This window comes from Myotis nattereri, assembly GCF_964212035.1.
Source record: "Myotis nattereri genome assembly, chromosome: 1".
NCBI classification, from domain to species: Eukaryota; Metazoa; Chordata; class Mammalia; order Chiroptera; family Vespertilionidae; genus Myotis; species Myotis nattereri.
Window position 1 is genome coordinate 95,529,987 of NC_138075.1, and position 25,050 is coordinate 95,555,036.

The 25,050-nt window shown below is 36.6% G+C and overlaps 1 protein-coding gene across 1 annotated transcript in view; it reads left to right on the forward strand.

Moving 5' to 3' along the window:
- Positions 1 to 25,050, forward strand: part of ITGA8 (integrin subunit alpha 8) — a 206,155-nt gene that overhangs the window by 151,481 nt on the left and 29,624 nt on the right. The window contains exons 22-25 of the mRNA XM_081087480.1: positions 4,297 to 4,376; positions 9,784 to 9,864; positions 19,164 to 19,269; positions 21,931 to 22,089. Coding sequence (XP_080943606.1) covers positions 4,297 to 4,376; positions 9,784 to 9,864; positions 19,164 to 19,269; positions 21,931 to 22,089 — 426 coding nt within the window. The remainder of the gene's footprint in view (positions 1 to 4,296; positions 4,377 to 9,783; positions 9,865 to 19,163; positions 19,270 to 21,930; positions 22,090 to 25,050) is intronic.

Below are 25,050 nucleotides of genomic sequence, written 5' to 3' on the forward strand. Positions count from 1 at the left end.
ATTATTCCAAAGAGACCTTACCCCTTGAGATAGCCTTTAAAGAAGAGTTCTGTGGTCATTGCTGAATGTCATGTCCTCTGGGACTCTCAGGTGCACGTAGCATTTTAAAGCTACTGAGAAGTGCTGCAGTAAATAAACCTCTCAGCCAGAGTTTCACACATGTGTTTGAGCCTTTGAAAGTTTCTATCAAGAAATACCTATTCCCACCCTGGCTGGTGTGGCTCAGTTATTTGGAGAGCCGTCCTGTACACCAAAGGGTCGCAGACTCGATTCCTGGGCAGGGCACACACCCAGGTCAGGGTTCGTAAGGGAGGCAACCGGTTGATGTTTCTCTTTCACATCGCTATTTCTCTCTCTCCCTCTCCCTTCCTCTGTCTCTAAAATCAATTAGAAAAACATATCCTCGGGTGAGGATTTAAAAAAAAAATTTAAGGAAAAAACCCCACAAATACCTATTCCCAATTTATACTTTTGGATATTGTGCTAGAAAAATATTTTTGCTTCTTTATATTATAATAAACACTGTACCATTGATACTGGGTAATTTTAAAAAAGGTACTAAGCTATACAGATTAGTAAGCTCACTTCTTGGTTAAAAACAAGTAAATATTTAAATGAAAGATCAACTTTTATAAGCTAACATGTATTGATGATCCTCTGTATTATAAACCCATTACTGGGTGGTTTTTCAATATTGTCTCATTTAATTTTCACAACAACCAACTACTTTATGGGTCAGGTATTTCTCCTATGTTATGGATGAGAAAACTGAGACTCAAGAGAAGTCAAATGAATTGCCCAAAGTCACACAGGTAATGAAGGACAGACCCAAGATTTGAACCAGGCCTGTCTACAAAATTGTGATGAGTACTTGGGTGAAAACTAATAGGTAACAGATGAGATACTTAAACGAGGCCATGAAAGACAGAATGGAAATTTAAGCTGAGATATTAGAACATTTTTCTTTAGAATCCTTTTCTCTAGAAGCTAATAAATCCTTTTACTAATTTTCAACCACAATCCAACCACCTAATTTGATATGAAGAGTTCTCCTTAAGGCCAAAGAGAAATGAATTGACGTGGTGGCAATGGTGTTAACATCTATAGATGACTGGGCACTAATTTCTTTTTATAAGTATTAAAAGTATTAAATCTAGACCAGAAGTCATCTAAACTCATCAATAACTAAGAATAATCATGGAACAGAAACTGGCTACCAGTGACATTCAAAGTGGAGGGTAAAATGACAGTGTGGTCTTAACCACAAATGTGTTTATGTGAAACCATGTCAATCCGTTTTATCAGCAAGTAATCTTTAGAAGTCAAGGAAGTAAATTGTTTCTATTCATTTATCTCTGAGGTCTATAGTGGAAGAAACCTAATAGCTTTCTTATCTCACTTTTTAATGCCCTTAAGCACATGCAATTTTATTGTATTCTGTTTTGTTATAAAACACTTTGATTTATTTACTTCATTTTGTACTTTAAAAAGAATACTCTCGTTAATGGTATTTTATTCATCTTAATTCTTGGCTTTAGCAATTGTATTTCCTCAGCATTTGAGGAAGATGTCTGAAGGGCATACAGGAAGTCTCTACCTTTGCAACTCTTTTGTAAATCTGAAATTATTTCAAAACATAAAGTTAAAACAATTAAAACTTAAAATACAAAATAACATTATCTTCAATTTGTCTCCAAGTGTATAACTATAAAAGCTTGTAGTCTTTATTTTTTTTTAAATAATCTTCATAACAACCCTATGATGTAAGGAGAGAGGATTTCAGTTTTATGCATGAGACTCTTCTGGCATAAAGGAGGTAAAAGACTTGCCTCTCACTGATGAAAAATTGCTCTGTTAGGTCTTAAACTCAGGTCTCAGGATTCCCAATTTAGTGTTTTTTTACTTTTATCAGGAACTTTGCTGTTTTTCTCTTGCTTCTATCCAATTAACTACGAAATAAAGACAAAATTCCTTCATAAAAAAAAAAAAAAAGACTCGTGGGCTGTAGTAAAATTCCAAAGGTAAAAGCAGTCCTAAATATTAAAAAACATCATAATAGTTTTCAAGCAACTTTATGTTTTAATTTAACAAAATATTCAAGGCAGTATTCAGAAGTGTTACTTCTGATTTGTAAGTAGTAATGTCATTTTCATAGAATAGCTACAGTAATATAAAATATTTACATACCAATGAGATTCATAAAAATTTGCAAAATCTTTTAAACAGGAAAACAAGAAAATAGTGGTTCAACAATGACTCCTTAGAATCAATGCCCAGAGATCTGGTTTTAGATTCCACTTAAGAACATGTGTATCTTTTACTAGTATGAATTTGTCACACCTTTTATCTTCACCCCACACTGAATTGTTCTATAATGAAGATCAACATTAGGTAGACTTCATAACAATATAGTAAGATCCCCATCACTGGAAGTGTACAAACAATGGCACACTCTTTCTCATCATTCTTTTTTTGTGAGAAACTAGAGGCCCAATGCATGAAATGTGTGCAAGAGTAGGCCTTCACAGCCCCAGCTGCCTCGGCCCCCCTCGCAGCCCCGGTTTTATCCAGAAGGTTATCCAGATGGTCGTTCCACTGTTTGGCCATTTGGTCAATTTGCATATTACACTTTTATTATTATAGATAACCAGTTTTATTGCCACCCCTTGTAGATGCCTGACTAAACTAGAATCTGACAATATCAAGATGAAAATATACACCCCCCATTCAATTAAAAACTCAAAATTAGCGATATCATAGGTTGAGTGATAGGAGAGCAGCAAACGGAGAGAGAGAGGAAATAAAAAGAAAATTTCTGCCTGATCAGGCCTATGGGATCAGAGGATGTATTACAGGAGGCATCTCTTATCCTGAGTTTTGAAACATGAGCAGGAGTTCTCCAAGTAGAGAATGCAGGGAAAGGCTTACAAGGTTTCCAAAGAAAGAAGAGCATGTTGCAAAGGCGCAGAGGTCTGACAGAAAATTGCACACTTGGAATAATAAAGGTATTCAGCATGGTTGGGACATAAGGATGCATAGGCTTAATAATTAGACATACTTGGGTTTAAATCCCAACTGCCATTTATCAGCTGTGAAGCCTCAGGCAAGGCACATAGAAGTGGGAGAATAACTATTTGCAGGAATGTTTGGAGCCATGCAATGATGTGATATAACCACTAGTAGCTTTACACTAGGGCAGAACCTGGCTTGTAGCACATTCAGTAAGGGCTGGTAAAATGGTGATTTGTGAAAAAAATTGACAATGTATTATTAGTTCATCTTATTACTGCATCATATTAACCTGAGTTTTTAATTACAGGGTTGATTCTCATAGTGTAGTGTAGTGGAGACAGATTCTGGAGTCAGCTTGAAGGGATTTCAATTCCAACTCTGCAGTTTATTTGCTCTGTATCTGGAGCAAGTCACTTAATCTCTCTACTCCTCAGATTGCTACTTGATTGCAAAATGTCAACAATCACAGTCCCTACCTCATGGACTGGTTGCTGTGATTTCATGAAACAATGCATGTTAGGGTTAGTATAGTACACGGGAGAGGCATTATTATCACTATATGTCTTAGCTATTGTTTTTACCTCATTTATATTATCACTGGACTTATTTTTATCCAAGTTTAAAAATCTGTTTTCAAATTATAAAAATAATAAAAGAGTTTTAAAATTTTTGAAAATAAAGGTGGAAAAAATAACTTGCACATTTATAACTTTAACATAGCATAATATATTGTTTGGTATATTTTCTTACAATACATTCTCACTCCTATACAATAACTTTTCCACTGATAGACGTTTAAAACCATAGCTGAAACACATTACACCTACAACATTGTAATATTTTTTATTTATTGACCATCATAATGTCATAAGCATTTTCCACATTGTTGCATAGGCTTCATAGCCATGATTTCAAAGACTACATAAATGTCCATCATAAAATAGAACCACAGTTTAATAAATCACTCACCTCGTATATTTAGGTTGTTTTTAATTTGGCACACAACAAGGTGTCAGGAGAAGAGTTGGTATGGGGCTAAATGAAGAGAGGAAACCAAAATGTGTAAGGACTGGCATTGTCTGGGCCCTACTGTCTCAACTGTATGACTTTCTTTCAGCTCTCAGCCATCCAGGATAAAAGCAGAAAAAGGAACAGCAATCCAGAGTGGTATTTTGCAGGATAACTTTAAAATATTTTATGTTGTGTATAAGGTTCCTCCCATGTAATAACGTAGTGTGTTGTATTTGTGTGTGTGTGTGTGTTTGTGTGTTTTTTTTAATTTAGTATTCTCTGGGCCTCCGATTTGCAGTTCTACGTCTTGAGAAAACAAACGTGAGCATAAACTTCGATCTTCAAATCAGAAGGTTAGACCTTTAAATGCCTAACACTCAATATTAAAATGATACATAGTGAAATGAATGCTCCTTCATCTTAAAAGTTCATCTGAAATTTGAACCCAGACTTTCACAGTCCATTTTTCTTTTGTTTATCTCATTTCTTTCAGTTCTTTCAATGTTTTTGGTTCTGAAAAATAGATTGCATTCTGTAGGCCAAGTTATGAGAGTAAAATTTTGTCCTGGGCACCCCCCGCCTCCCTTCGCCTCCAGTTTTCTTCATTCTGATGCACATGCCTTCTACCAATTCCACTCCCTCCACATCCTTACCATGCTCTCAGGTGGGGGTTAACTAATCCCTAAGAACAAAATTTCTGCAAAAAAACATAGAGTTTGCATTAGAAATCTTGAAGTCTTCTAACTTTTCAAGAATGAATGGGTCTCTCTCTGATGGTTCAATGTGAGCACCAAAGCAAGATGCAGATAAGATCATACATAAGGTGGGGACAAAATAGGTTTACAGTTGTGAGTACATGAAACACAGAGTTTTTCTTGAATTATTATTTATGAATTCTTGTGCTGTATTGTTTTCCATACAAACAATTATAAACCTACCCTTGCCCCACACTGTATTCGAAGGGCATAGCCTTCTCTGGCAACTATGAGCTGAGTCATACATAGCTTCCCCCTTTTTCTAAGACTAATCCTGCTCAGGAATTCAAGTGTGACTTTAACCTTTCACCATCTATTCTGTTTGCTTCTTCTGGCCGAAAATATTTCATGAGTAGGAAGACCCGTAGAGAGCAGTGTTCATGACGACCAGGAGTCCCAACTGTGGACTACAACCCATTATCCAGTAATGGAATCCATTTATTGACTATAGACTCATATTAAATTGATGAAATATAATACATCAATTGATGAAATATAATACATCAGAGGCCTATTCATGAAACATCCCTTTCAGATAGATATAAATATATAGTAAGATATCCTGGGAGATATGTATATATGTATATATATATATATATATATATATATATATATATATGTGATGTGGTCTGCAATTTTAAAAGCTTAAAAGACACTGATGTGGACAGCACATGCAGGCCTTTCATAGTTATTTATAATTTGCTCAGCACGTTCTAATATGAACATCAGTATCTACAATTTCATTCTCAAATATCAGTGTGTATCATGGCTAATCTCTAAATGTACCTTCTGTCCTGCAAGAGGGTGTCATTGAAGTGTGAGGATTTTTAGAAAAATTATTTTGCACAATGGATTATTTTAATAGCTACTTAATTAGAAGTTTATGATTAAAGAAAAAGCTATAAAGTTTATAAGAATATAGGCAATTTCAAAAATCTGCAACCTATGTCACAGACCATATTCCCTACATTTTGTGCTATATTTCCAGGGAGAAGGGTTTTTGATATTCTTTTCTGACCTTAATTGGGTCTTTTAAATTTTAACTTAAATATTTTTTGCTGAATCTTAAATACTTTAAATATTTTAATCCAAATTAGTGATGGGATATAGATAGAATGAATTATTCTTCATTGTACCCTTCATTGTACCAAAAACTTACTGAATCACTTTTTTAAAAAGCCTATGTAAATGTATATTTCCCAAGAAGCTTAGTTATTCATAAATATTTTCACTTGGGTAATCGGTTAATATTTGTAAGTTTTCAGAGACAAAACAACAACAACAAAGAAAGAGTGCTCCAAAGTGGAGGACCACCATCACTCCAGGCGGCAGGCCAGTTTCCGTTCTCACCATCGCTGTCTGTGACATTGATCCTGGGGTGGCATGTAGCTTTGTGTCACTCGGGGGAAAGATACACCTTTCATAAAACATGCAGCCTTTATTTTTTAAAAAAATCTCTTACAAAGGTGCAAAGCAAATTCCTTAACCTTTCCCATTACCTTTGACTGCAGTTATGGGTAATATAATAGATGCAATTTGCAGTTCACTCGGGGAGCAGAGGGCACCAATAATGTTCTCTACCTTCCCCAGTTCCACCCTGTAGATCAGGGGTGGGGAACCTTTTGTCTGCCAAGGGCCATTTGGATATTTATAACGTCATTTGCGGGCTACACAAAATTATCAACTTAAAAATTAGCGCGCTATATTTGGTCAAACCTTTAATTAACTCACCCCGGATGCCTTGGCAGGGCCAGACCGAATGATATCACAGGCCTTATATGGCCTGCAGGCCAATGTTCCCACCCCTGCGTAGATCATCATTGAAATACTGAATTAGATGATAAAGTGCTGAATTTGATGGAAAGTAGAATAATCACATTCTTAACATCCCCCTTCATCTAACATCATGACTATTCCATCCTTATATGCTATAAAACTTATGACTATTTTAACATTATTTTGAAAAATATAAAAATGTGAAAATGCAGAAAGAACGGGGGGGGGGGGCTACATAAAGCATCAAGCCAAAAACATACATTACAGTGATAAAAGCTTCTGAGAACACTCTTAGTTCTCAAATACGAAAGCATTTGAGAAGTGAGCATTTATCTGCATGCTTTTCTGGCAGACTCCAAAGATGTAAATAAGTATTTAATGGATGGTTTGTGTCCAGTTTAAATGTGTTTAAACCAAAACTAAACTAAACCAAATGCTCTGAACTCTAAAGCTTTTGTCCATATTGACCACTGTTACCCACATTTAATGCTCTTTTTCACAAATAGAACCCAAAAGAAAGCTGGTCTTTACAAATTAATAAACTTAAAATATTTTGTGTTACCAAATGTTTGCATTAAATGGTGTCTCCATGCCCTGGCACTGTGTGACATGTAAACATTTTCCTCTTTGTGTAGAGAGGGTCTCAGAGAGCAATTCCCCTGCACGAACACATCTTTGTGATCATAGTTGCTGTTGCTCCCTCAGTAATGGTGAAATGAACATTATACTAGTATTGCCTTTACTGATATTCCAAAGACCACAGAAAGCATAGAGGGATTGCTAGAAAATAGAAAAATAGGCCACAGTAAAGAAAATTGCATTGGAGTAAAAGGTAAAAGACATCTTTATCCTTGATGCATGACGGAGGGTGTAGTCACGGAGAGGAAATTCAGCATTCCTTGCATAGAGCTAGCACAGTTTAAGTAGCTCAGCATCCAGGTCAGTGGCAAATTGCTTGTTTGAATATAGCAGTGATATTAGTGAGAGAGGTTTCCTTTCAGGAAAGAGGTCAAAGAAGTATCTAAGTTATATATCAAGTCTAGTATCTTTCTCACCGGGAGTTTTGTTGACATCCCTGGTTGTAGTACCAACTGTCATGTCAAGCTTGTGTGGCAGGATGAATCTGATTAGCCAAACAGGTCTAGCCTCCGAGTCTGCCTTTGCTTTTGTTAAATTTCAAAACTGCCTCTGTAAGCCTCATATTGGACTCCTGTCGATAGATGATTTCAGTGCTTAACATATATTTCAGGGTGTTGTGAATAATGAAAATCATGTTATTTGAACCTCTTAGAAAGAAAATACAATAGAATTATGGAATAACTCAAGTGACACTTTCCCCCCATAATTCTAATTTGCACTTCCACAAAATGGTAATGAACTAGAAAATAGAACAAAGTCTAGTTAATCTGTGGAACAAGTAGACTTAAATTTCCAAACTAAAGTGTTCCCATAATGGGTTTGGAACCACAAAGTCTGCAACAAGTGGAGTTTACATAATGACTTCTTATTGGTTAGTAATTCAGAATCCTGCCTTTAAAAAAAGAAAAAAATGTTTTAGTTGACTGATCCTCCCCAGATGTGATAATAATAAAATGGCCTGGAAACTGGTGTTCAAACTTTGGTGAACAAGTCCCCCTAGGCTCATCACAAGCTTAGCAGTGATTCCCATTACAGGAAATGAGCCTGACATTTGCCTGTTTGTCTTTTATATGTGTTTGCAGTTTAAGTTGCCTTATCAGTATATACAATCGAACAGGACTTTTACAAAGCAATGTGGGAACAATTCTATCTTCTCCTTTGAAAGCAGACTTTCATCCTGTCTTTTCCAGCTCCCACATTTAGAAAGCTTCAAAAGCTAAACAGAAAATACCCATTACCATCATTGCAGTGTTAGAGCCTGTCCATTGAATGTATGAGATTCCGTGGGAAGAAGAGGTGCTTACTCTTCCTAATGAGACCTGAATATAACCATGGCCTGTTAGTGGTGGTGTGGCCACATCTTAGTTTGCTACAAGCTGCATAGTCCTTTGGGATATGAGGGTGACTTCGATGAAAGCACAGAAGGACAATAAATGCAAGTAAGATTTGCATCCAAAGCTCAGCTACTGGGTCAAGCCTCTTGAGGCACATTTCATAGTCCCTACAGTACTGGCTGCTCAACACAAGTTTTTTGAGAGGAAACACTCACTTTGCCAGTAATTATTTTGGCATAGTTAAATTTTATGTCTACTTATATTTGCTTGAGAGAAAGAAACAGCAAACTTGAAAATCATTTTGCCACTGTGCAAAGAAATATTATTAAACATATATCTTCCATTTTGAGATTCTTTTTTTAAAAAAAAAATTCATTGACTTTAAAGAGAGAGAGAAACATCCATTTGTTGTTCTACTTACTTATGCATTCATTGGTTGATTCTTGTATGTGTCCTGACCTGGGATCAAACCCACAACATGGACAATGCTCTAATCAACTGAGCTACTTGGCCAGGGTCCCAGCTTGAGATTCCTGATGCACGTGACAAACATCCATGTCATCTGCTCATTGCCTCTGCACGAACTGCCCAACTTTCTCTGATCTCCCTTCTTCACGCTACTGGCCAAGCCTCTGCTCACCCCCACCCCCACCCTAGTCAGTCAGTGAGCAGGCAGTGAATGCACACTTATTTTAATATTACTTGAGAAATAAACCATAAGGAAGATAAATTTTCTGCCCAAACAATGTATGGTATGATGCATTCCAGAGCCAAATGCAAATGCTTTTTCCATTATGTGCAGCTTTTGGATTATTCTTGCCAGTCCTCCTTTTCATGAGCATGGAAAATCAGAAGTTGACTATGCTGTCCTTTTTCATTTGATGGGCAATGAATATGATGCTCAGAGAAGTTAAGGAATGTGTCCAAGATAGATGCTGGAAAATGAACTCAGCTCACTGCCTCTTGGGTTTAGCCATTGAAACAGAAATAGAATGAGCTTCTCTAGATATCAACTGTGCTTTCTGATAAGATGTCTCCTCATGGAAAGTTATATTTATTACTTTTGATCATAATGGATCTTAGCATTTCCATATATAAATGGTTATGATTTTGTAGAATGGATATGCCATTGTTTTCTGAATGATCATGTTGGAAATGTGTGTTGCTTAAATGATATACAGAATGTATTTTATGATCATATATTATAGTAACATGTCTGAGAAAGTATATTTAATTTATATGTCATTGTGTTTTAGTTCCAACAAGGACAATCCAGACAGCAATTTTGTGAGCCTGCAAATCAACATCACTGCTGTAGCTCAAGTAGAAATAAGAGGGTAAGTAATAAACAAAGTATTGTAGTAGTTATACTACATATAATAATAGCCTTCTGTATATGAGAGTGATGATAAAATACCAGTAAAAACTATATGGAATTTTCCTAATGCATTCAAGATCACAGTTCACTTTGGTATAAATTTTCATTCTTTTCTACCCATTATTAGCTTTCCATTGCAAAGTAGAGTAAACCCTGTATGGTAATTAAGTCTAAGGATATCAAAACAAAGGCTCACTTTATTCCTCAAACTGACAGTTCAGTAATCAAACTATAAAAGCTGGTGGTAAGAAGACAGATAAAATGGACAACCGTGTGACTGCCTGAAAGTCTCACTTCTCCAGTAATTATTTTGGCATAGTGAAAATTCAGCCTCACCATGCCACATCTTGAGTTTAAGAAATGACTAACTCTGAGATGTGAGGGTTGATGGGATCTACATCTTATAGCTTTTTCATTCTGTCCTATTCTTTGAAGAAGGTGCCAATAAGCCATCAATCGGGAGACAGGAGGAAAGTGGTCAAGTAAGAGGCTTGAAATAACTACCATCTGGGAAATTCATCCTGTGGGGGAAAAAGAAATCAGTAATGGACTGCATGTACTTCTTATCTTGTGCAAGCGTGGACGTCATTACTTTTATTTTAATTCTTGTTTCTTCAGAACAATGAGTCGGCTAAAAAATATCAACTTGTTTGGGGCTGAATTGTCAATGGGACTCCAGCAATCCTAGTTCCCTTTTCCTTTCCATAGGTCTGAGTGTTCACATTCCTCTGCAATGGCAACTATAGGTTTCTGCACTCAGAGCCATTGTCACCTGGCATTTTCTTACTTTGCCCCCTGCTGCTCTCAAGGAAGGGGGTGTTTACCTCAATCCTGGCACCTCTGAGGCTCCACCTCGTGGGTTAGAGAATAATAATAATGCCTAACGTTTATTGATACTTCCAGGTGTTACCCCACCGTGTTAGGACACCTGAATGTGTACTAGTGCCCTTGCTGTAGAACTGAGGGAGTTTGGGCTCAGGAGTTAAAGGCTACACAGCTAGGAAGTGGGGGCTGGAATGGAAGTACAGGCAGCCTGTCCTAAGTGCATGCTTATAAATGTCAGCTAGGCAACCTATGAGATGGAGTTTCTTGAACATTATCTACACAAAATCTCATTTTATGTATGCTTGTGTGTGTGTTTTCCATTCAAATGATGTTTTCGACATTCACCCACTTTAGTCCATGTGCCTATAGTTCATTCATTTTGACAGCAGAAGAGAATTACATAAAATTATATCATAACTTATTTATTCATTCTACTCTTGATGAATATTTGGGGGTTTTATTGTTTTTATCTACTTTTTTTTTTTTTTTTTTTTTTTTACAAACCTTCTTGTATATATTTTCTGACTATCAGAATAGTTTATGCTCAGATGTGGAATTTTAGGATCAGAGAATATACAATGTTTCCATTGCTCCAAATTATTACTATTGTTATTATTTTCCTCATCCTTTGATCTGTTTATTGATTTTTAGAGAGAGGGAAAAGGAGAGAGAGAGAAAGAGAAAAATATTGAGGCGAGAGAAACACTGATCAGCTGTCTCCTGTAGGCACCCAGGCTGGGGATCAAACCTGCAACAGAGGTATGTGCCCTTGACCTGAAATTGAACTTGCGATCCTTTGGTGCTTGGGCTGATGCTCTAACCACTGAGAAAAACCAGCCAGGGCACAGTTTATTTACTTTTAAAGTAATTGTTGATAGATTTGTACTTATTGCCATTTTATTCATTGTTTTCTGGTTGTTTTTCATAGTTTTTTTCTGTTCCTTTCTTCTTCTCTTGCTCTCCTCTCCTGTGCATTGAGGACTTTCTGTAGTGTGATGTGTTTGGATTCCTTTCTCTTTATTTTTTGTCTATCCATTATAGGTTTTTGGTTTCTGGTTACCACGAGATTCATATATAACAAGTAATGTTTGTAGCAATCTATTGTAAGTTGATAGCTCTTTAAGTTCAAACACATTCTAAAACTACTATAGTTTTTACTCCTCCACATTTATGTGTGTGTGTTTTTTAAATTTATCTTTATTGTTGAAAGTATTACAAATGTCCCCTTTGTTCCCTATTGACCCCATCCATCCTGCCCCCAACTACCACCTGGGCCTTTACATATGCATAACACATTAATGTTTCTAACATCATATTTTACAGTGTGTGTGTGTGTGTTTGAATTTTAAAACCAAACTTTCTGGGGAAGAAGCACACTTAGTCATGATTATTGTTCTCTTTATATATTATGGGACTCAACTTAAAATTTTGTTAGTGACTTTGGCATATATGTTCATAAGAAATATAAATCTGTAATTTTCTTTTCTTACAATATCTTTTTCTGATTTCGGTATCAGGGGTGTGCCAGTTTTGTAAAATGAGTTGGAATTATTTCTCCACCTGCTCTATTTTCTGAAAGAGTTGTGTAGAATTTGTATTATTTTTTTTCTTAAATATTTGGTAAAAATCACCAGGGAAGCCATGTGAGTCTGGAATATTTTGTTTTTAGTTTGTTTGTTTGTTTGGCTTTTTGTTTTTGCAGGAAGGTTTTAATAACTCAATTGCATTCTTTGATATAGAACTATTTATATTCTCTGTTTCTACTTGAGTGAGCTTTGGTAGTCTTTCAAGGAATTTGTCTATTTCATGTAAGTTGTTACATGTTTTCACATGAAGTTGTTCATAATCTCTCATTTTCCTTTTACTGTCTGTAGGAAGGACTTCTAATGATGTTCCCTCATCATTCCCAATATTGGCGATTTGTATCTTCTACCTTTTCCCCCAGATCAGTCTGGCTAGAGTTCAGTGATCTTTTCAAAGCACCGATTTTTTTGGTTCATTGATTTAAATTTTTTTTGTTTTCTGTTCCATTGGTTTCTGCTTTTATTGTTATTATTTCCTTCCTTCTGCTCATTTTGGGTTGGGGTTTCTCTCTTTTTTTTCTTTCTCCTTCCTCTATGTAGAAATTAGGTCATTGATGGGAGACCTGTCTTCTTTTCTTGCATAAGCATTTTGTGCTATAAATTTCCCTGTGTTAGTAGCATACATAAGTGTTGATATGTTGGGTTTTCACTGTAAATTCACTTCAAAGTACTTTCTAATTTCCTTTTTGATTTCCTCGAACTTATGAGTTGACTCATAGGAAGTGTCCTGTTTGATTTACAGATATTTGGAGCTAATCTATTTTATTTTTGTGAATTTCTGGTTTAATTCCCCATCCCTCTCTTGATAAGAAAAACACTATTTTTTAAATCAGAAAATAAAACAGAAACATTATCTTTTTTAAAAAATCATAACTAGTATATATATAAATTTTTTCTCCTGTAAATTTAGCTTATCTTTGTTTTGCTAACCAAAAATAAATTGAAACTGTTTTATTCCAAAATAAGTTTTAAGTTGGGAACTGCTTTTATTTCATAAGTCCAAGGAAGCTAAGGAATTAATATAACTATTTTCACATATTCATTTTGCAAGATTAATATTTTTAAATGTATTTCTGTCATCACTTATTGCACTAATGTTTCTAAGTAAAAAAGGTAGAAATGTTTCTATTCATTATACCAATAATCAAAACAGATAATTAAAATTGGGTTTTTCATATGGGTACCAATTATATTAATTGCTTAATGTTCAACAATAGACCATTTTTTCTCTAAGTTAGTGTTAAAGTTCTTTTTTAGTCATTTTACAAAATGAAACTCTTTCCTCCAAATACTCAGCAAAAAAAAAACACATTAGTTCTAATGTTTAATTCTTAAAAATAGTCACTGTGTTGAAAATCTTCTATGTTTAGTCCTCAGGAAAATCTAATTTTCTTTTTGACCAATGATCCTTATTCCAGTGTATGATATCATGCACTGTCTCTAAACGTTCTTTTCAAAATTTAGCATTGTTTTGTAATTTAAAATAAACTCAAATGGGTTTCTTTTGGGGGATGGGAAAACTATGGAGACTTGTTTCATTTGTTTCCAAGCCAGGTAATGTCAGCACCGTCCTTAAGCAGAGGTGCCTGCCACCTGTTGGCACAGAGGATTGATCTAGCATAGTTATGGACGAAGTAAACTTGGCCACAAGAAACAGCACCACATATAGTGAGATCTCGAAGAATAAGAAAATCTTACCTTGTATAAAATAATCAGGACTGAATGGGTTTGTATTAAGAGAGCTTACAATCATGAATAACCATTTTCTGCATAGCTATTATCTACAGCAGGTAGAGCCAACATTGTTCCATAAATGATAGTCTTTGCTATTTTGGATTAATACTACTGAAAACAGGGATATGAAAATTGGGTCATGACATACTACTACATTATCAGATTTTAACTTCCTGATAGCATATAGATTTTACATGATCAAAAGTCTAATTCATTGCTTTCCCTCAAAGCTCTTCCCAATATCCAGTGTTACCACTGAGTACCCTAATTTCCTTATTGCTTGAGGGTCTCTGTGAGTAATGCTCTATCCTGCATCTTAGAATGTGAGGCCATTACGTAAGAGTTGTTGGATTACTGCACTGGCTGTTCTCTTGGGCTAATTAGTTAATTATATTCTTTCTCCCTTCCTTCTAAAAAAATAATAACTTTGAAAACATTGAACAATGCTTCCTTATTTAGTTGGGATCTTTAGAGAACCATTCTTTGCCATGGTTTCCCCAGGTTTGGCAAGGTTTTCAGAGGATAGATATGTGAATTCTGTGAGTCGTACTTTTTAAATGATTTTGCCACACCCTGTGATAGGTTTCTTTATAGATTTTTATTTGATTTTGTTATAGAAATGGGCCGGGAACTTTCCTTTTAAGTTGTGTTTACTAAAACCGCTGCAGCCCGTGGCTCCTGTGGTGCACTGTATATTGGAAACAGAGTGGATGGTGCTGAGCAAACCTGAGCTCTAATCTTCACCTGCAATTAAGTCCCTACTTCTCTGGCCTTCAGTTTTTATTTCATTTATAAAGTGAGGGATTTCAATCACAATGTCTCCACAATACTGGCCCCAGATCTAACTGTATGATTCTGTGGTCCCAGAGAATTCATGACCAGTCCTTTGGGACTAATGATCATAAGAACAAAACAAAACACAAGTTTTCCTAGAGCCTCACAATGAATGTAGGCATGATGAAATCAACTCTATTGTTGCCAAGCTGAGAAGCCTAAGAGTGAAATAAAGCTTTGGGTGGTGAGGTCATCAAGACCATGTGGAAATGGAAGCCCAAGCGCTCTGGACTTCCCTCTAATGAAAGAAGCCTGTCATCTTCTAGACCAGTGGTTCTCAACCTGTGGGTCGCGACCCCTTTGGGGGTCCAACGACCCTTTCACAGGGGTTGCCTAAGACCATCGGAAAACACATATATAATTACATATTGTTTTTGTGATTAATCACTATGCTTTAATTATGTTCAATTTGTAACAATGAAATTGGGGGTCACCACAACATGAGGAACTGTATTAAAGGGTCGCAGCATTAGGAAGGTTGAGAACCACTGGTCTAGACTCTTCTTTACCAAGTTCCCTATGTTTGGTCTAAACAGGATTTAATCAAATTAAGTAGGTAAAGGATGCATGACATAAAAGCAAACCACTTTAAGAGTGGAGGATGTTGAGGTATCCCCCAGCAAGGCTGTGCCCTGCACTTTTTATTTAATAATTACACCATAAGAATGGATGCAAAATACTTTACAATTTAGTGCATTTCTGTGGTTTTCAGTTTTAAAAACGTATTTATAGCCACCCCTAGAAGACAATGCCCCCAAATTAACTTTGACCAAAAGCATTTGAGATGTTTTCCAATTATTTGTGGTGTGCAACCAGAAAGTTTATCTTCACAATTTTCCAGATGAGGAAATAGAGACGCACAGACATTAAATTATTTGCCCTTGGTTCAGAATTTAACCCAATAAAGTATACTTTCTTCTTTAGAAAGAGTTTGCCAGGGGGAAGAAAAAAGATAAAGTTCAAAGTTGCTAGAGGTTGTGTTAATTACCAGATACCCTTAAAAAGGGCATTTAAGACATCGGATTGCCAAAAGACATGATAAAGTTACTTTTAGCTGAAAGTCTAGAAAGTCTTTTAAATATATCTTTAGCTGAAAATTACTAGAAAGCATTATGGGTTTTCTAAGAATTATCTTTTTTGAGATTGTGTGAAAATAATCATTTGGCTTATAATCAGCTTTTAATATGGAATAGCGCCATGTACTACATTTCATTCATCCAGTGCTCACTCTCAAGGTGTAAGTTGGAGGCAAAAATACCTAGCTGTCGACTTAATATCCTACTTACATGATTACACCATTTAAGTTACCCTTGAGTTATCTATAAAATGACTTTATTTTTTTAATTATTTTTTTAAAATATATTTTATTGATTTTTTACAGAGAGGAAGTGAGAGAGATAGAGAGTTAGAAACATCGATGAGAGAGAAACATCGACAAGCTGCCTCCTGCACATCCCCCACCGGGGATATGCCCGCAATCCAGGTACATGCCCCTGACCGGAATCGAACCCGGGACCCCTCAGTCCGCAGGCCGACGCTCTATCCACTGAGCCAAACCGGTCTCGGCATAAAATGACTTTAGAATATGAACAGGCTTTATTTTGTTTTGGTTCCAGGCCTGGCCTTTTGAGAGGTATGGCTGAATTAATAGGAAGCCAAAGAAACCTAGGAAAGAGGAATATACAAGCAGTTATTTTTCTACTATGAAGTATTTCACTGGACATTTAACACCCCACACAAAATTCTAGACTTTTATTCACACAAAAATGTCCTATTTCTTGATATGGCTGAAAGTAGGAATTGTATATCCCATACACACACACACACACACACACACACATGCATGCACACACTCACACTTATACTTATACAGGATATATATATATATATATATATATATATATATATATATATATATATTAAATTATCCACCTCAAGAGATGAGATGAGATGCTATAAAATAGCCAATCTCTGAGCTAGAGACTGGTACTTTAGAGCCTATGGTAGATGTTTCAGACCCTTCACCATTCTGATAGTTATTTTGCTGAACATCACTTTCTTTTTTTTTATGTTTATTTTTTTCCATTTTTTTATTGCTTAAAGTATTACAAAGAGTATTACATATGTCTCCTTTTCTTTTCCCCCGCCCTTGACAATCCCCTGGCCTCCCCTACCCCCCAGTGTCTTATGTCCATTGGTTATGCTTATATGCATGCATACAGGTCCTTTGGTTGATCTCTTACCCGCCCCCCTCCTGCCCTCCCACCCTCCCCGGCCTTCCTGCTGTAGTTTGACAGTCTGTTCGAGGCAGCTCTGCCTCTGTATCTATTTTTGTTCATAAGTTTATAATGGTCTTTATTATCCAGAAATGAGTGACATCATGTGGCATTTTTCCTTCATTGACTGGCTTATTTCACTTAGCATAATGCTCTCCAGTTCCATCCATGCTGTTGCAAATGGTAAGAGTTCCTTCTTTTTTAGAGCAGCATAGTATTCCATCGTGTTGATGTACGACAGTTTTCTAATCCATTCATCTACAGATGGGCACTTAGGCTGTTTCCAGATCTTAGCTATGGTGAATTGTGCTGCTATGAACATAGGGGTGCATATATCCTTTCTGATTGGTGTTTCTGGTTTCTTGGGATATATTCCTAGAAGTGGGATCACAGGGTCGAATGGGAGTTCCATTTGTAGTTTTTTGAGGAAACTCCATACTGTCTTCCATAGTGGCTGCACCAGTCTGCATTCCCACCAGCAGTGCACAAGTGTTCCTTTTTCTCCACATCCTCTCCAGCACTTGTCGTTTGTTGATTTGTTGATGATAGCCATTCTGACAGGTGTGGGATGGTACCTCATTGTTGTTTTGATTTGCATCTCTCGGATGATTAGTGACTTTGAGCATGTTTTCATATGTCTCTTGGCTTTCTGAATGTCCTCTTTTGAAAGGTGTCTATTTAGATCCTTTGCCCATTTTTTGATTGGATTGTTTATCTTCCTTTTGTTAAGTTGTATGAGTTCCCTATAAATTTTGGAGATTAGGCCCTTATCAGATATGACATTGGCAAATATGTTTTCCCACGCAGTGGGTTTTCTTGATGGTTTCTTTTGCTGTGCAGAAGCTTTTTATTTTGATGTAGTCCCATTTGTTTATTTTCTCTTTAGTTTCCAATGCCCTAGGAGCTGTATCGGTGAAGAAATTGCTTCGGCATATGTCTGAGATTTTGTTGCCTTTGGATTCTTCTAGTATTTGTATGGTTTCCCGTCGTATATTTAAGTCCTTTATCCATTTTGAGTTTATTTTTGTGTATGGTGTAAGTTGGTGGTCTAGTTTCATTTTCTTGCATGTATCTGTCCAGTTTTCCCAACACCATTTATTGAAGAGACTATCTTGACTCCATTGTATGTTCTTGCCTCCTTTGTCAAATATTAATTGAGCGTATTGGTTGGGGCTGATTTCTGGGCTCTCTATTCTATTCCATTGATCTATATATCTGTTCTAGTACCAGTACCAGGCAGTTTTGAGAACAGTGGCTTTGTAATACAGCTTGATATCTGGTATTGAGATCCCACCTACTTTGTTCTTTCTCAGGATCGCTGCAGCTATTCGTGTTCGATTTTTATTCCAGATGAATTTTTGGAGAGTACGTTCTAGGTCTGTGAAATATGCCATTGGTATTTTAATGGGAAGTGCGTTAAATTTATAGATTGCTTTGGGCAGTATGGACATTTTAATGATGTTGATTCTACCAATCCAAGAACATGGTATGTTCTTCCATCTCTTTATGTCTTCCTCTATCTCTTTTTTCAACGTCCTGTAGTTTTCTGAGAAGAGGTCTTTTACCTCTTTAGTTAAGTTTATTCCTAGGTAGCTTAATTTTTTTGGTGTGATGGTAAATGGGATTGCTTTTTTAGTCTCTCTTTCTGCACATTCACTATTGGTGTATAGAAATGCCATAGATTTCTTGGCGTTAATTTTGTATCCTGCTACATTGCCAAATTCTTTTATTAAGTCTAATAGTTTATTGATGGAGTCTTTAGGGTTTTTTAAGTATAATATCATGTCATCTGCAAATAAGGACAGTTTTACTTCTTCTTTTCCAATTTGGATGCCTTTTATTTCTTCTTCTTGTCTAATTGCAATGGCTAATACTTACTGTTTTCCTTCTGGGCAATATCCAAATAAATTGAGAGCCACTTTCTCCTGGCACTGTGGCACTGACACTAGTGAGACATTCTTTACAGGTGCCACCATCAGCAGTTAACATAACTTTCCATGTTTCAGAGTCTCCCACCCGCTGCAGATTGTTCTGCCTATTCATAACTGGGAACCAGAAGAGGAACCCCGCAAAGAGGAAGAAGTTGGACCACTGGTGGAACATATTTATGAGGTAGCTGTTGTCTGGTGAAGCTGTGTTATCAGTTTATTCATATACTCTTGACTAATAAATGCTTCATAGCTTTTTAAAAGACAACAAATCTGAGCTTCATACACTGCCCAGATTTGTGCTATTCTGCTATCATATTGCAATGGAGGAGGTGGGGGAGTGTCTTAACAAGACACTTGTTGTTAATGGTGAGAGCCATTATATAGGGAAAAGCATCTTATCTTGTTACTGCTCTTCTTTGTTAAATGGTCTTTATTTCCTCTCTTTTTAATGTTTAGACAGCCTAAGCATAAAACTAACGAGCTCCCTAGACTTTATTTCACTTATTCTGACATTTTCAGATATCCTTAAAACCCACCCACATCCTAAACTGAAGGTCACCAACCAAAGGTACCAGAGGAACTTTTATGTATTACCCACTATTATACCAAAAAAAAATGTGTATATAATATATATGATGGGTGGATGGTGGATAAATAAGAATAATTTTACTGTTCATTCATAAGCCCAATTAAACACAAATAACTTATTCTGAGAGTTGAAGTAGTCTGCTGATTAGTAAAATGTTTTCCAGAAGCGAGCCAGTGGCTCATGAGTAAACCTGGTCATCTTTTCTCACTTCAAATGTCAAATAGGAATAGGGAGGAGCTTTGCTGATATAGCATCTGAAACATTTAAAAGTTTTACAGTTAGAAGCCAAGATATAGTAAATAATTAGTGTGGTAGTTGTTCATTTTTTTATTTTTTAAAATAAAGTTAATGCTGTCAGTGGAGAGTAGTTATTCCTGTTCATTTTCAAGAGACCAGAAGTGGAATTTTGGTAAAAATGATATTCTAAGCCATTATCCATTTGAGGTTTCTCCTTTTTTTTAAAAAAAAAAAATTATTTTTATTGATTTTAGAGAGGAAAGAACAGGGAGAGAGAGATAGAAACATCAATGATGGGAGAGAATCATTGATCGGCTGCCTCCTGCAAGCCCCCAACTGGGGACCAAGCCCGCAACCCGGGCATGTGCCCTGACCTGGAATTGAACTTCGACCGCCTGGTTCATAGGTTGGCGCTCAGAGGTTTCTTCTTGATTAATGCCCCCTTTCCTATGTAACCCATGCCACTGATCTAATAATTCTGACTATGACTTCCATTTCAAACTCCACTCTCTGCACTTAACAATAAAGCCATTTCAAAACTGATGAGCGGTTTACATAGATGGAGAAGAGGCATCAGCTCCTGTGCAGTGTGGACGGGAACGCCTCTGTCATCTGCCCAGCCTGCGGTTCAGAAGCAGAAGCCCTGTCCAAAGCTGTGCCTTAAGCCCTCTTGATACCAAAATGATAACATGGTTCCCAAGGCCACTCGGATTAAGAACTTCACTGGGGGGGGGGGGCAGGGAAAGTTGTCAAATAATTTATTAAACCTTCTGTGCACTACTTTCTGCTTAAGAGTGGTGAAACTATAAAGTTTGAAAACATATTCAAATTCAATCATTCTCAGGATTCTCAGGGCACGCCTGCTTCTAATCTTAGCATAAACAAATCATAAAATTTTAGGGTAATAATCAGTAGCGCCAAAAGAAATCACCAAATGCTTCTTACATGTCTCGAAATATACTGCTATCAATGCATGCCACGTTGTTTTGATAACACAAATTAAATGGGCCACCTAATAAAGAAAACCAATTATAAATGATTTTATTGACCACAACAATTGTCAGAACTGTGGAAAACACACACACAAAGGTCCCTGCTAACTTTGAATTTTTTTTTATTTTTTATTTTTAAATATATTTCTTTATTGATTTCAGAGAGGAAGGGAGGAGAGAGAGAGATAGAAACATCAGTGATGAGAGAGAATCATTGATCAGCTGCCTCCTGCACACCCCCCACTGGGAACTGAGCCTGCAACCCAGGCATGTGCCCTTGGCCGGAATCGAACCTGGGACCCCTCAGTCCGCAGGCTGACGCTCTATCCACTGAGCCTAGCCGGCCGGGGCTAACTTTGAATTTTTAAGACCACAATAAATGTGAATATACTTAGTGATTTTGGTAAGCTGTTTTGTGTCCTGTGAGTTCAGGATTCTTTTGCTTGAAATGTTCATCTCTTTATGGGATGTGGCCTTTCGTTCCCTGAGATTTGCTGATTAAAACAGAAGGAGCTCAGCTTTGAAATGCGCACTTGAAGTGAACTGTGGTGAGCCCGGGCCTTTGGCATTTGATGGATAGCCATGTTTCCAGAAGGTGAAAGAGAGTGCATCACATATGGTTGCAATTGGCAAGTCAGTAGTCAGGAAAGAAGCGATTTCAGTGCAAAGAAAGAATAACTGGGTTTTGAAAGCATATAATTCAAATTGCATTTCTAACACTGCGATTAAATTAATATAAATTTAAGGTAAGCATCACAATGATCAGACCTGGTTAATGTGGTCTGTGCAGAGGAAGTCTGCTCTGAGAGCCTCACAGATGGAAGAGTCTGCCCTAAGCTCCAGCACATCTTACTTCCAGAGCTCCTCTTGCTTTTAGAGACTCTGCTTCTTATTTTTCACAGTCATAGTCCAGATGACGTAAAACCAAAAGTCATGCTTTCCAGAATGGGTGCAGACTGTGTGGAGTCTGAGCTCCTCCTCCTGCCTGTGTTGTACGGTAACAGGATGTGTTCCTTGCTTGTAGTTGCACAATATCGGACCGAGTGCCATCAGTGACACCCTTCTGGAGGTGGGCTGGCCATTCTCTGCCCGGGATGAGTTTCTTCTTTATATTTTTCATATTCAAACTTTGGGACCTCTACGATGTCAAACAAACCCAGATATCAACCCACAGGATATAAAGGTAGGAGCCTGGTCTAACCTACAGATTTGCTTACTTTTTTGTTTGTTTGTTTATCCTCAGCTGAGGATATTTCCCGGAGGGTGGTAGGGAGCGGGAGAGACAGACAAACATCAATGTGAGACACATCGATTGGTTGCCTTTCGCACGTGTCCCGACCAGGGCCAGGGATTGAACCTCCAGCCGAGGTATGTGCCCTTGACCGGAATCGAACCCCAGACCCTTAATCTGCGGGCTGGCTCTCTATCCACTGAGCCAAACCAACTAGGGCAGATTTGTCTACTTTTTATGGTAAGGAATAAACCAAAACAGTGGCTTATATATATAATAAAAGCAAAGTAATCGTGTTTTTTCCATGGTAATTGATTAGACCTTTTCTTTTAGTTTTATAGTTAAAATGCCAGACCTAACTTAAAATATCACACCTAGAAAACTTAAATCTCTCTTAGTCTTATGGTGGCCTGTTATTTATTTAGCCTATTTCTATATGTACTTTTTATATATTGTTTGAACAGCAACACAACCAAACCCAAATCATAAATAGACATGTCATGGTTTGGAGAATTTGTACAAAATGCTATTTTTATAGTATTTTTGGTATATTGCCAAAAGACATGAGGATCTTTGCCAAAACTGCTTTTCCAGCTGTTGCCAATAGCGAGTGTTGAAATGCGATAATTTGCCAAGGGCCATCTCTGTGCCCTGAGAACCCCCAGACTGGAATTATGAGGACCCCATTCTTTAGTGAAGCTTATAAAGAAGCCGAGAGCAGTGCTCCTCAAACTGTTAAGCATATCTCAATCACCTGGGAGTCTAGAATGCAGGGTCTTGGGTGAGGTCTGAGACTCTCCTCACTCTCTGCCCTCCTCCCCCCACCCCCCATAGCTACAGACCTGGTTTGCTGGTCACACTTCACCCAATGAGGACCTCAAGCATCCACGGAGCTGATCCCATCCAGATTAAGATTCAAATTTGGCTTTTGGTTCCTTCTGGAAAGGAAAGAAATTAATTAGCATATGCCCTTGAAAATGTCACATTTGAATGAAGGGGAAAAACCACTTGTTAATCAGATGTCCTCACAAGAGAACTTCATTTAAGAATGACCATTCTCTAGGGGCTGCAGGGACACAGTGTCTCTGTGAGAAACAGGCGGAGGGCAGGCTCGTGAACACTCACTCGGCCTCCAGGACACAGGGCTCCCTCTACTCTCAGGGCCACTGGGACATTGCCTCTGATGAAAAGCTTCTTTTTAGAGCCCAACATGCCTTCTGTTCAAAGAGAGGAAGACCAAAGAGAGTTCAGTATTAAAAGATTTATGGGACATTGAGCTTCCTTCTTTATGGGGAAGTAATAAAGAAGACTACTTGTATTCCTCAGAATTATTTAAAATACTTCCTCCCAGGAATTTTACTTTCTATTTTCTCTCTCCTTTTCATTGACATCTCAATGTCTTCAGAGACAATAGCTTATATTACAAAATTAACATCTTCAAATGTTAATGTAGAACCTCCAAGTAATTAAAACGTTCACATATCCTGTTCTGCAATTCACATATACTCTATTTCAGTCATGGATTCTTAGAGCACATGCAGAATGTTTCTAACTCTCTTTGAGTGTAATGTTTAGTTTATATCTGACACTATTTATATATGTTTGTATATATTATGTAACTTGTTTAATGTGCACCATGTTGGTTGTGAGTTATTTTTTCTTCATTGCAATTAACAATCATTTACAATGACTGGAGCAGTACAAATAGATAATATTTTTTTGACAGATTCATGCAAACTGAGTGGTAGTATATACTAAACACCTGTATTCCCTGCTACCCAATTAGTGTTTAACATATAGACTTTGACTTAAAATCTGTCCAAGGTTAGTAATTTTTTAAAAAGCAACTTAATTATGTTTCTTTTATAAATTTTTCAATCTATGGGAAGTGAATATAAGAGGATTTGAAGTAATAATTCCCTAAAATAACTAATTATTATAATTCATGAATTCTTGAAATTCTGAATTCATAGGACACTTGAAATGTTATTACAGGTTCTCAATGCTTTAACCTATACTCAATAGGCATAAAGAGCTTTTATCAATAATTACATTTCTAAAATTAATAACCAGTATATTTTATATAGTAACTATAAACAATTGAGTACTTGAATATTTTCCTCTTAAGATATTAAATAATTTATTGGTGAAGTCACTATCAATTTTCTTGATAATTTATTTCTTCCTAGATAACTCAAAGCTAAAATCTGTTCTCTGTCTTAAAAATTAGTTGGAAATTAGTAAGGAACAAATTATTTATTATATCTTGTTATCTTCAAAAAAATGGTTTGGGAAATTTTAAAATGTAACATCAATTTCAGATTCTTACATCAAAGATAATTGCTGCTTTTTAAAAATTAGAACATAGAAAAAAAAGGAGACATATGTAATACTCTTTGTAATACTTTAAGCAATAAAAAAAATAAATAAAAATTAGAACATAGATGGTTTTGATTTTTAACTACCTAAAGTTATTTTTAAAACTTGGTTCTTGAAGAAGTACAGAGAGGGTAGGTTTAGTAAAAGGAACAGGGGAACAGAAATATATTTGTATAGTCAAGAACTTAGTCCCAACATTAAATCTGGGTGGATGAAGGTAAAATTTTTTACTCTTTGGCTCAACAGTTTCTTTATAAGTTGAGTGATAAGTGGTAAGTGCCTTTAAAACATCTGCCTCTGTGAGCAATCCATGTTCTGTGAATCCTTTCTGAGCACGCCCTAGTCCCACTGGACTAGCCACCAAAATACTCCAACTGTGGACCTGCCAAGGGGAAACTACCCCCCAACTTTCAAGCGCTTCCACTGGAGGATTTGTGGAGTTCCCAACCATGTCTTCCTCTTCAACCATTCCATTCATTTCCTTTCAGCAAAATCCGTTTCTCTCATGTTCACATACATTTTTTTAGTTAATGT